Raw genomic sequence first — 13380 nt, 5'->3', positions numbered from 1 at the left:
CACTGATCTAAACCTGACTGTCGGTTATAAGTCTGTTGATCTGTGCCAATATTACAGCCTGCCACTCTGCAATAATTACAAGAGCTGTTAAACGATACAGCAACCCAAGTATTTAGACACTCCTGTGACACTTAAACGTGTCAATGTCATTGCATTAGATAACAAAATATCAAAATTAAATATCTGCTGCAAGAACTTTTGTTTGATATTTTGTTTTGAGAAAAGCTATGACATTCAGATAATTGGGGAATGATTTTAAGTGAATAAATACTCAATACTCTACTACTTATTTCAACAATCAAATCAATTGACAAGCATTTAAATGAATAAAATAATTAAAAAAAAATTATATATATCAGATGCTTGTGTGTGTATAGCGGACCTCAACTGCCTGATTTTATTTTGTTGCAAAATGTAACTATATTTTTGCCCAGCTCTTTAAATAAAGTCACATATGAGAATGTCTGAGATTCTGCATACATACAGTATACTCAAATAGGTCGTTTATACTATATAGCAAATCTCTAATTCTTTATTGTATCGTCGCAAAATTCTATAAGTTTATATATATATATATATAAACAACATGTAAACTGTTATTGTCAGTCGTAATCTACTAAATACAGATAAGGCATGAAAAAACACAAGTTTTTCAGTTTTATTTTTTTTTTGTCTGTGGAGTAGATAAATGAGGAAGTTGCTTCTGGGAGCTCCCAATCTCTTTAGCATGCATCTGCCTACACCACCATTTACTGTACTGTCAGTCTAAACTAAAGAGAAATTAATTTCTTACTTTTCATCAGGCTTTGAACTGGAGACGGTCAAGAGCAACATTAGGATCCTGTTTGAAAATGCAGTAAAGAAACGCTTGATGGCTCACAGAAGAATCCTGCTCTCAGGTGCCTGTGCTCATTCAGTTATTTGCTGTGATTTACTGGTTTAGTTACTCTGGATTATTTTCTCACATTCAGCCTGACCGTGATGGGTTTTTTTTCCAGGTGGGCTTGATTCAAGTCTGGTTGCTGCTACACTTGTGAAACTGGCCAAAGAAGAGCAGGTCCTTTATCCCATTCAGACGTTTTCCATCGGTGCAGAAGACAGCCCAGATGTTGCTGCTGCTCGCAAGGTCAGTCACACTTAACATGTAGCATTTAAATTGCACTTTACAGCTCCATAGCCTGAACACTGGAAGCTTGTTTTGTGAGTATAGGAAATGTTAAACCAATAGAGACACAATCGAAGTTATTTTCGTGTGAGATTAGATGTTTGATTTGAAGTGGGGTATGCATTTTTTCAAAAACGCTTTAGAAAGCGAGTCGGGGGCTGAGTACCAAAACAAACTTGTAGCCAATCAGCAGTAAGGGGCGTGTCTACTCATGATGCAGAGGAGAGAGCGCTCATCAGTGCACATAACGGACATTAGCCAAGATAGATATGGCGAGTAAAAAACAAAAGCGGAAAATGTCTGCGGATCAAAAGAAGGCTTACACCGTCTCTATGCCAGACCATCGCGGTCTGTCTACACTGGATGCGACAAAGCAACCTTTAAAAATCATTTGAAATTTGTGTCAATATGTCGTAAATACAATGCGGCAGCAGTTTACTGTCGGGGATTTGTTGTGTCGCTCGTGTCCGGTGTAAACACAGTGTTACGATCAGGCAAGAAATAGGACCCGTGTAAATATCAGATCAGCTTTCCAGCGCTGGAGAGAAATGAAGAAGCAGGAAGGCCTGCGATCGCACGCCGAGGTTGCTTTGTTTCTTCTCGATAGGTGAGTAACATTGGTTTTGCTTTGTTTCACAGAACTAATCATTGCCGTACGTATGTGTGGGGCAGAGCTATCAAAATAGGGGCAAAACTGTTTGTTTTGGTGATTTCAAATGTCAACATTGGCTACCAGAAATCACTTACCCCACCTTTAAAGTGTTATCTAAAATATTAACCTACCATGAAAGTAGATCATTTTAAACTCATTAAATGTTGTATCACCAATAACAATGAAAAACAGTTTCATAATGTTTAGAAATAATTTGCAATCCAGTTAAGTAAAAATATGTTTTAATTAACTATTTTATTTATCAGAAACATTGTGTCCCACGTTTTGTATGCAACCTCCATTACGACGTTCCTCACAATTGTGACATTAAATATGTGAGATTTATTTGATGGTTATTTATTTTGATGATTTCAGCATGCAAGGAAGATGTTTAATCCCATTTCATTTTGTAATTTTTTTTTTTATATACATAAACTGGATTAATCAAGCTTAACCTTCGAACGAAAGTTGTTAAAAAAAAAAAAAAAGATCAAGTAACTTTAATTTATAGGATATATCTTTATCCGTTATAAAATGCTTAGAAAATTGAAATGGCTCAAATAATATTTGTTACCTTCTGAGATTGACAATTTTTTCCAATCTAAAGGTTGACCATTAGAGAAAGATTTAAAAAATGTCATACCTGTATTGTACCCTGTTCATGGGAACGGTAGCAGATGTGTTATGCCTAGTGTTGTGTGTTGTGTGGCAGGTGGCGGCACACATTGGCAGTGAACACCATGAAGAGAACTTCACACCTGAGGAGGGGATCCGTGCACTGGAGGTAGTCATCGCTCACTTGGAGAGTTTTGACATCACCACTGTGCGTGCCCCTGTTGGTGAGTACACAAGGTCATCAGACTAAATGGGGGGGGGAAAAAGTGGCGATCAGTTCCTTCATTTAATGAATTTCTTCTTTGGAACACAAAATGTGAAATTTATTTCTCCTTTGCTTGTCCGCGTAACAAGGGCGACCCACTGTGGTAGAATTTTTAATAACGAATTAATTTCTCTTCAACATGTGGTAAGTGTCGATGGTGAAACTTTCCTTTTGTCACTGTGCCCATAGACCTCAGCTGGTCGGCTTTAGGGTTTAGTTCACCACCATTGCTCTGCTCTGCTCATGTGACCACATGACTTCTCTGGATTAGAGGTGATGGTGGTCTGAAACTTGAAAACTGCATCATCAGCATTACACGGCTTAGACAGTTAGTAGGACAAAAAGTTCAGCACAAGGCAATCTTCCATCGGTTTTCACTGCTCACTTTCTCTTGGTGTCCTTTCCCTTCATTGCTATTAGAAATGCTGCTTTTAACTGCTGGGAAAAAGCAACTTCATTTATATAATTTTATATATTTTTCATTTATATAACTTCACCTTGATTTGTGGTATCATTCATATTTGTAGCACATAATGCGCAAAATGTAAAAATTGATTATTTGGGTTATTTGATTTGATTTGAACTGAAATGAGAATGAGCAACAACAGCCATGCTGCAGTGTCACTATAGAGTCTGAACTCATAGCCAATAGATGGCAGCAGTGTTTTTAACAAAAAAATAAAAGGATGTGGTCTTTTTGTGTTTGTCTGCAGTAATGCACCTGATATCAAAGTACATCCGTGAGAAGACCGACAGCGTTGTGATTTTCTCAGGTGAAGGTTCGGATGAACTGACACAAGGGTACATCTACTTCCATAAGGTACGTGTTATTGTATGATCAACTTAAATGCATTTACAGTAGTACTTAAGAGTGAACTAAATCTGATGTTGTTGGACAATTTATTGCATGTTATTTATAATTAATGAATTATAGTATGCAATCAGCTGCACTTTAGTGGGGGTTTTTTTTTTGACCCACTATATTAGGACTTAAGTACATTTTTATATGCAGTTTCTTAATTCTGTGATCTTTGAAATAGCTGAAGTGTACTGACAAGCATTTATGCTAAACTAAAACATACTTCAATGTATTTTCTATTCAAACTTGGACTTATGATGGTGCTTTTGAGTGCATTTACAACTTAATATTTTAAATGTAATATTGAATAAGAGTAAAAAAATCAAGTACTTTGCTATTTTTTTTTGTCTTCATTAGACTGGAGTTGAAAGTGCCTTACCTGGACCATAGGTTCACCGTGTACTACCTCTATCTGCCTGAAGAGATGAGAGTGCCTAAGGTGGGTTTTCCTGACACTTTACCTTCAGTGATTTATCTATATTCATGTCAGTTCTTGCTGCAGCTGCTTCTCCCAATCCTCATTTAATACTTGGAGTTGGGGATTTGACAAACTCTTAAGCCTGTAAAGCCTGACATATATAAAATTTAAAAAATAGTTTTTTAGAAATGGAATGGTAATTGAACATTTAGACAAAAGTTTGTATTTGTGTTTCTTTGCTGGGTATCATGTTTGATACGTCAGGCTTTTAAGGCTCATGTAATATGATAGTGAGAATATAGAGTTCACACTTGGGGGACACTTCGATTTTATTCAGATGCCCAAACTGAGCAAAAATATGAAATTTGGTGCTGTTGCTAATATTTATATGGCCAAAAAATAGTTTGTAATATCAATCAAACAAGATCTTTATAATAATATAACGGACTATTTGCATAAAATCGTATATCAGTTGTCTCACTGTACCTATAAGATATTTAAATGCTTGGTTTTATGATCAAAGCTCTATATCTTTCGCTATATTTGATGATCATGTTTGTTAATCTTAACGTGTGTTTTCAAAAAATATTTGACATAAATTGCTTCAGTCCAGTAGTTTTTTTTCATTGTGCATTCCAATTAATCTCAATCAAACTGCAGCTGGCTTAATTTGATTACAAAAAAAATACAGCTAACTAACACAAAACAATAACATAACATAATAAAAACAAGATTTTTTATCTGTTTTTGCAAATAAACTCTTCAGGTGTTCATCTGGAATATTTATAGTTATTCTTGCTTTCAGTTTTAAAGTTTAAATCTAAAGATTTCACAGCAAAAATACACGTGAACCACGACCTGAAGTTGGATGTTTTTAAAAAAAAATACTAAAAAGCCTTTTACAAGCTAAAAAAAGTAAAAATTATCAACCAGACTACAGAAGGCATGTAGTAGATTGTGTACAATAGGTTTTGATCATGTTTATTTAGAGGCCTTAGAAATTAGTGTATTATATGATACAGTAGGGTTTAATATGAGTAATAGTTTTTGTTATTATGTTTTCATTTTCTTTTTCAACATTCACATTTCTGTAATCCGACTGAATATTCCACAGGACCTCCAATCAACCACATCCACTGCTCTAACTCCCATCTTCTCCTTCTGTCCCCTCACCGAGGCAGAAGTATCCAAACTTCTCCTCTCCAGCCATGTCAACATGTCCTCTCGACCCGATCCCCGCACACCTTCTCCAAACAATCTTTCCCACACTCTTACCGGCACTCACACACATTATCAACACATCTCTCCTCACAGGCATCTTCCCCACAGCATTCAAGCAGACTCAGGTAACCCCACTGATCAAAAAACCTACATAAAAACGCTTCTCTTTTAGATAACTACAGACCTGTCTCTCTCCTTCCATTCATAGGGAAAACACTCGAATGAGTTGTCTTCAACCAGCTCTCACGGTTTCTTTCACAGTAGAACAAACTGGATGCTAAACAGTCAGGCTTCAGGAGTGGCCATTCAACAGAGACTGCACTACTCTCAGTCACTGAAGCCCTGCGAACTGCAAAGGCCGATTCCAAATCATCAGTCCTCATTCTGCTGGATCTTTCTGCTGCTTTTGACACTGTCAATCATCAGATTCTCCTGTCTACACTCTCATCACTGGGCATCACAGGGATTCCACTTCGCTGGTTTGAATCCTATCTCAACGGTAGATCCTTCAGGGTGGCCTGGGGAGGGGAGGTATCCAAACCACATCAACTGGTCACTGGAGTTCCTCAGGGATCGGTTCTTGGACCCCTCCTCTTCTCCACATACACTACATCGCTGGGTACCATCATACATGCACATGGCTTCTCCTATCACTGCTATGCCGATGACACACAGCTCTATCTCTCTTTTCAACCAGATGACCCAACGGTAGCTGCACAGATCTCAGGCTGCCTGGCGGACATCTCGGCGTGGATGAAAGAACATCACCTACAGCTCAACCTGGCAAAGACAGAACTTCTGGTCTTCCCTGCCCCTCCGACTCTACAGCATGACTTCACGATTCAGTTAGGCTCATCAATGATTACCCCATCAACTTCGGTCAGAAATCTTGGTGTAATCTTTGATGACCAGCTGACCTTCAAAGAGCACATTGCAAAGACTGCTCGATCCTGCAGGTTTGCACTACACAACATCAGAAAGATCAGGCCCTTTCTGACAGAGCATGCTGTGCAACTTCTTGTCCAGGCCCTTGTTGTTTCTAGACTGGACTACTGCAATGCTCTTCTGGCTGGTCTGCCATCAAACACAATCAAACCTCTACAAATGATTCAGAATGCAGCGGCACGACTGATCTTCAACGAGCCCAAAAGAGCGCATGTTACACCTCTCTTCATCTCCTTGCACTGGCTACCAGTCGCAGCTCGCATCCAGTTCAAGACACTGATGCTTGCGTACAGAACTACCACAGGCTCAGCACCCTCCTACTTCCACTCACTATTACGAACCTACATCCCCTCCAGAAGTTTGAGATCTGCTAGTGAGCGACGCCTTGTGGTTCCATCACTGAGAGGCTCAAAATCACTCTCCAGAACATTCTCGTTCACCATTCCTGGCTGGTGGAATAATCTTCCCACCCCTATCCGGAACGCCGGATCCCTGGCAATCTTCAAGCAACAACTGAAAACTCATCTCTTTCGGCAGTACTTGACTTCATCCTAAACTCAAAAAAACTCTTTCCCTCTATCTTTCTCTCCGCTTAGTAGCTTGTACTTATTTGAACAATGACTGAGACTTGGTGTTACGAGCACTTCCTCTGTCTGATTGCCTCTTCAAGATTAATCGCTTTGTGTATTCCCCAATTGTAAGTCGCTTTGGATAAAAGTGTCTGCCAAATGACTAAATGTAGATGTAAATGTAATGAATAACTTGTTTGATGGGTGCAGAATGGTGTGGAGAAGCATCTCTTGAGGGAAGCTTTTAAAGGGGTGAACCTCATCCCAGATGAGATACTCTGGAGGAGGAAGGAGGCCTTCAGTGACGGAATGACATCCATGAAGAAATCCTGGTACACCAGTCTGCAGGAGCACTGGTGTACCAGGTAGGTACTGCATATGACACAGAGTGCTTTTAAAGCCTCTTCCCTGTCATTTCCCTGTCTTATCCTTTTTCTTTTCTCTCTCAGGTGAAGGACTATCAGTTGGAGAAGGCCAGTAAGCAGTTTCCTTTCAATCCTCCTATAGCCAAAGAGGGCTTCTTCATAAGGCAAATCTTTGAGAAGCATTACCCCGGCCGCTGCGAGTGGACGCCACATTACTGGATGTCCCGCAGGATCAAGGCCACGGACCCCTCGGCCAGAACCCTGGCCATCTACAAGCCCGATAAAGACCAGTAATCACATCAAGAGTCAGACCTTACCTAGACCACACATTTACTCCCGCGTACATACCTGCCGGTTCATACGTTGCTACCATAATATATTTTTTTGCCTCATCTTTCTCTCTTCAGTTTACTAAACTATCTTTTAGGTTGGGTTTTTTTAGCCTTTCCTAAAGAGAATTGAGTTTATTTTAGGTCAGTTGTTTTTTTCTTTTGTTTTTATGTTGGAGTGATACTGTATCTTCAGCTCATGCAGTAGATTTCAAAAGATAGAAATGAGGCCTTATCTGCTCTTCAGGCCTTTAAGCTGTAAACAAACCAAAACAGAAGTGGGTTAACGTAGCTTGTTGGTTAAAAGAATCCCTAAAAAAATTGTGAAGTGAAGTGACATTCAGCCAAGTATGGTGACCCATACTCGGAATTCGTGCTCTGCATTTAACCCATCCATGTGCACACACACAGCAGTGAACACACACACACACCGTGAACACACACCCGGAGCAGTGGGCAGCCATTTTATGCTGCAGCGCCCGGGGAGCAGTTGGGGGTTCGGTGCCTTGCTCAAGGGCACCTCAGTCGTGGTATTGAGGGTGGAGAGAGCGCTGGATATTCACTCTCCCCACCTACAATCCCTGCCGGCCCGAGACTCGAACCCACAACCTTTGGATTATGAGTCCGAATCTCTAACCATTAGGCCACGACTTCCCGAAAATTGCACAGTAACTACAGTTTCTTTAAAAAAAAAAAAGTTACCACTGTAAAACTGATAACTTATTAAACAAAAGAGTTCGTCAAAGGTACAGAAAGCTGCTTACACGGTTTGAAGGAGATTCCACATTCAGTTATTTTACATTAGTAACAAGTAATATATACACTGCCATTCAAAGGTTGTGTGCGTGTTTGAAGTTGTCTCTAAATCTCACCAAGGCTGCATTTATTTGATCAAAAATACAGTGAAAACAGTAATATTGTGAAATATTACGATTTAAAATGACAGTTTACTATATGAATATATTTAAAAATGGAATTTATTTGTGATCAAAGTTGAATATTTTGAATATAAAGACGTCTGGACATGCTTTGTGATAATTGGGCTGAAACCTGAAACCTGTCAGTGTAAATTAAGTGTGAAATGCAGTTACTTCTGATCTCCAAGATCTTGCTTCATCTACTCAATAACTGCCTTTCCCTGAGAATGTGCATGAAATTCAAATGAATATATTAATAAATAAAGATGTCAAGCATGAACAGTGAGAGGACAAAATGTAGTTATATGCAGTACCACATTTTCAGACCAAGCTCTTTTCAAATAAATACTTACAGAAAAATTATATATAGTCTATAAATATTCATATATAGTATATTTATGTATAGTATATGAATATTCAATATAATATCTGATATATATATATATATACAGACACACTACTGTTTGACGTTTTGGAGTCAGTTAATGTCAAGCTTGCATTCATTTGATAAAAAAAAAAACAGTAAAAAATTGTAAATTCTGAAATAATATTCAAATTTAAAATAACTGATTTCTATTTTAGTGTTTGTCAATTGTTATTAATTCCTGTGATGCAAAGCTGTGTTTTCAGCATAATTACTCCAGACTTCAGTGTCACATGATCCTTCAGAAATCATTCTAATATACTGATTTGATGCTCAAGAAACATTTCTGATCATAGTTGTGCTGCTTCATATTTTTGGATTCCTTTACGAGTGGAAATTCCAAAAGAACAGCATATATTTGAAATGTAATGTGTAACAGTTAAAGTAATTACTGTATTTATTTAAAAAAAAAAAAATCTTACTGACCCCAAACTTATGAATGATAGTGTATAGTGTAGTCCAGGGGTGCCAATTCTGCTCCTGGTGATCGACTGTCCTGCAAAGTTCAGCTCCTAACTCTAATCAAACACACCTGAAGCAACTAATTAAGGTCTTCATGATCTCTTGAAAATTAAAGGCAGGTGTGTTTGATTAGAGTTGGAGCTGAACTTCGCAGGACAGTCGATCGCCAGGAGCAGGATTGGGCACCCCTGGTGTAGTCCATAAACTATTAACACTGTGTTCTTGAGCTATGCACTTATCCCAGGCTCCTTCAGTGGGACACCCACCTCAATGACTGCATGTGTGTGTCTATAGTCAGCTAATTGATAACAATTGGTTGGCTAGTTGAAATGCTTTTAAGCAGTTATATTTATTCCCCCCCCAAAAAAACAGTTTTACTGTAACTGTCTCCGAGTTGAATAAATGGCTCTGGTTAAATTATGGTTCACCGTTTAGCCTTAAATGGTGGGTTAGTATTAAGATATGAAACTAAAACTGGGTAATAAAATAATTTTTTTTTTTTTTACTGTTTGTATTTTTTGGTGCACCATCACTTTAAACTGGTTTAAAAAAATGTATTAAGAATTACAGCAAAGAACTGTGCATGTAGTTTGAATGTTTAAAGAAACTGTAACTTCCTATGCTGAACAATTTTAAGACATTTTCAATTAAATTGGAGATTTTAATGTGCAACAAATGCTGAAGGTATCGCATTAAAAGATCTGGTCATGGTATTGATAAAGCCTTTCATTAAAACAGCAGTCGTGATGTGTATTTTTGCACGCCTTCTTTGAATGTCCTGTAGGTGGAGTGAGAGCGCCGTGCACCACTCATTCAACAATACAAGGAATTAAAAGTTCCACCAATAAAGAAAATATTTTTAATATCAAGCTACAATCACACAGAGATATCAAGGTAGCAAAACCTTTGCTCGTAGCAGTGACAGGACATGACATGACACCCGGACGGGCGCTATTACACAACATCTTCAGTCATGGTGAAAACACTATGAGGCACTATGTATCGACACTGTCAGCACAAATCTCTGAGTACCTTAGAAAGGACACCGCTTTGCTTTAATGCTCCACAACACCGGGAGAGATGTTGTGACAGAAACACGTTTGATCACAGCTGGACTGTATTTTGAAATGTCTGATCCTTTTTAAATGATGGAAATGAACTGCCACAGGTGCAAGTCGGCCATATTACCACAATGTGAAATCATTTTTATTTCCAAACTGAATAAAAAATAAAAATCAATGAATATCACAGAACGATATGATCCTTTAGGAAGCGGATGTGACGATGATTCGTTTTATCTGTTAACGCCTTTTTTCGTAGATCTGTACTGTTCCCCATTCATATGATTCTGTGAAGAGAGAAGGTCAAGATTACAATAACAAAATTTTATTCACACTAGTTTTATTATTATTATCGAATAAGCAGCTATCCTAAACCTAATATAGAGCTTTTGAAGTTCCTACCTGGCTCCTCTTCTTGGCTTCTTTTACCCATCAGCCCCACAAAAGAATTTATTTTATGCCCTAGAAGACAATAAAGGGAAAATTATTATAGGGATAGAGTATAAAATACTAAATATAGAGGGAGAGATGGATATAGAGATAGATATATAGATGTACAGATAGACTGTTGAAGTCTAGAGTTTATTTCTTTACAATTGTTTTATTATATTGTGAAAATGTAGACCTTGACTTTTGCATTAAGAGGAATCATGTGCATCTCTAAAACTCTTAAGATTATATATTTAATAAGCTGAGCCTGTGAAAAACCTGCAAAGATCAAGGATTTGTAAAGCTGAAAGTTTTCTCTTTTGTTCTACAGTTGTAAAAACATTTTTTTTATTTTCTTTATGTTAGGAAAGAACTCTGGAAATGTCTTTGTATAATTGTATAAGTAAATCTCTTGAAGAGACTCTTTGCTTTTATGGAAATGAAAGCATTTAGGCAATAATATATGCATTGCATGCAGTAGTGTTCTTGTGGAGATCACTTACTTTTTCGTGTAATCTGTGCATTTGCTGTGGGGGTGGACGAATGAAAAAGATAGATCAAAATCATTTTTATAAGTTACTGTGTTCTAGTTAAAACATTTTCAAAATCTTTTAATTTTTAGTGTCATATTAGGTGAGATATAAGAGTGTGGTCTTACCGGCGGACCGTTTCCCCATCAGACCAATGAACTGATGAGGTCGGGGTTTCCTCGTCATACGTCTTAGTATCTCTCTGAAGGGATCCGCCTGAAGCCACTCATCCTACAAAAGATGATTTGATTATTGAACATCAGACCCCCGGCAGACAGATGCCACTCACTCTAGAAGATCACTGGTATACGTTTATACTCAAACAGTATTTTATAACTCATCCCAATACAGAATGCACCAAATTTGATGATTTTTCACCACAGTTTTTGAGCACAGAAATACTATACAAGATACAGTGGTTGCAAAGATGCAGTTTATGAGCACAAAAAAGCATAAAAGACATTAATGCTTGGCTGTCTTCCAACCCGCAATGTCAAATGGGGAACGTGCGCTCCATTCAAACAAGCAGTAAGAGCATTGACTAATTCAGCACTGGACAGCGACCTGTGCTTGTGCTTGAGTCCTGACTAATCACCCAGTGAAATTTAATTAAAACATCATCCATGTTGCACATATTACATGATATTATAATTAGGGTTGTTACTGCAATATGGTACACCCCCCCCCCCCCCCCCCCCCCCTAAAAAAATTTTTTTTTTACTGGTCATTACTAAATTATTAAATTTGGTCCTCCTCAATACCAAATATGTGGCTATATCCTACCAAATCCTTAATAACAATGTATATGCACAACCACTTAATAACTGTATAGTGTTTCTCATAAGTATTACAAAGTAATTACTTAGTAATTACAATGTAATATGCACACACATGTCAATTGTTATTTTTCTATTATAGACTCTACAAAGCTGAGATATAATAAAAACAGCATAATATAATTACTTTTATATATTATATAACTAGCTTTATCGCAATTATTAATGATTATTAGATATTGTGTTCCCTTTTTTGTCTGAATAGGGGTCTTTTGAGATTAAAAACATTCTTCTCTACATCGACGTCACTTATTATAAAGCATTCTAGTTACAAAGCGTTCTAGAAAAATGAAGTGGTATTAACATCAATGTAATTATTATTATTATTGTATTTTTTATTATTTTGTGCAATTATTAATATATACTAAATGTAGTCAATGTAATGAGACTACTTGATAAAAAAAATATATATATATTTTGGCTTGCCTACAAATGAAAGGTCCTTAAAAACAGCCCTAAAACTGTTAAACTAAATTTGATTTGGTCTAAAAGACATGTTTAGGTAACAGCAAAAGATGAAAAACTTACCTGAATCTGATTGCTGCCTGTCCAGTAATCAAGGTCTTCTTTTGGACCCAATTCTTCTCCAAAAACTTGGCACAAAACAAGAAAAATCACTACAGCCGGTAAAATAAATTTCATGTTGCACCCAGTTTCCTTTTCTTTTCCCAAAGAGCTTTAAAGTGTAAATCGCGAGCTATTGTAGGGTGTTCTGTCAGCTGCGCGTGAACGGTGTCCTCCACATATAACAGAGTTGTTCTCTGCGTCCTCCGTGACTGGACTGACTCGCGCTCGCGGCTTTATAGCAAAGCAACAGGGAGGTGACAGGTTCCTTCCGACGCTTAAAATCGATAAAACAAATAAATGTATTAGATTGCTTTAAAACGCACAATGACGAATAGCACTCCTCTTTAATATTTTGCTCACATTACTGGAGGAAGTAGCTAAAGTTGAAATGGACGCGTTTTGGGCAGTCCGTGACTTTATGGACGTGATCAGTATGTAGACTGCAGACAGGTGACGTTATGATTGGCTAATTCGACGCAGGTTTTTTGGAAGTCCCGTCTACAAGCCAGCAAACATGAATGAAGACTTGTTTTGCGTCAAAGGTTGGTGAGCAACTCTAGAAGGGTCTTGGAAATGTACAAATGAGAGGAATTAAACAAGAGACACTGGAAATACAGTACATTTTGGATTCTCATTCTTAAAAGTACCCCCTTTCTTTTTAATCACCACTTTTTGTCTGTACAGGACACTTTTGAGATTAAAATCATTCTTCTCTGCATGGCCATCACTTGTTATAAAGCATCAGTTGCAA

At 37.6% G+C, this 13380-nt stretch overlaps 1 protein-coding gene and 1 pseudogene across 2 annotated transcripts; one reads left to right on the top strand and one right to left on the bottom strand.

Annotated features, from left to right (window-relative positions):
- The first annotated feature begins 460 nt into the window (after positions 1–460).
- Positions 461–7368, top strand: LOC306885323 (asparagine synthetase [glutamine-hydrolyzing]-like; annotated as a pseudogene). The gene is made up of 9 exons: positions 461–485; positions 804–899; positions 999–1126; positions 2530–2656; positions 3411–3517; positions 3738–3742; positions 3914–3995; positions 6920–7074; positions 7159–7368. The product of its transcript is annotated as an asparagine synthetase [glutamine-hydrolyzing]-like (transcript).
- A 2684-nt stretch (positions 7369–10052) lies between these two features.
- On the bottom strand, positions 10053–13020 carry LOC306884830 (protachykinin-like). The gene is made up of 5 exons (XM_079441046.1): positions 12591–13020; positions 11355–11457; positions 11200–11223; positions 10670–10729; positions 10053–10554 (listed from the first exon to the last, which is right to left on the bottom strand). The coding sequence occupies exons 1-5, from the start codon at positions 12702–12704 to the stop codon at positions 10508–10510; spliced, it is 348 nt and encodes a 115-aa protein (XP_079297172.1). The 5' UTR covers positions 12705–13020; the 3' UTR covers positions 10053–10507.
- Between the last annotated feature and the right edge of the window lie 360 nt (positions 13021–13380).

Source organism: Barbus barbus (assembly GCF_936440315.1).
Source record: "Barbus barbus genome assembly, chromosome: 19".
Classification (NCBI taxonomy): Eukaryota; Metazoa; Chordata; class Actinopteri; order Cypriniformes; family Cyprinidae; genus Barbus; species Barbus barbus.
The sequence above is the reverse complement of the archived record's forward strand: the minus strand, read 5'-3'. Positions and strand labels throughout refer to the sequence as shown.

Bases quoted from the DNA above. Each gene is read 5' to 3' on its own strand.
- LOC306884830 (XM_079441046.1), bottom strand. From the start codon at position 12,704: ATGAAATTTATTTTACCGGCTGTAGTGATTTTTCTTGTTTTGTGCCAA. The intron at 10,730-11,199 runs GTAAGTGATCTC...ATTGTCTTCTAG, and splicing joins TGCACAGATTACACGAAAAA to GGCATAAAATAAATTCTTTT. The intron at 10,555-10,669 runs GTAGGAACTTCA...CTCTCTTCACAG, and splicing joins AAGCCAAGAAGAGGAGCCAG to AATCATATGAATGGGGAACA.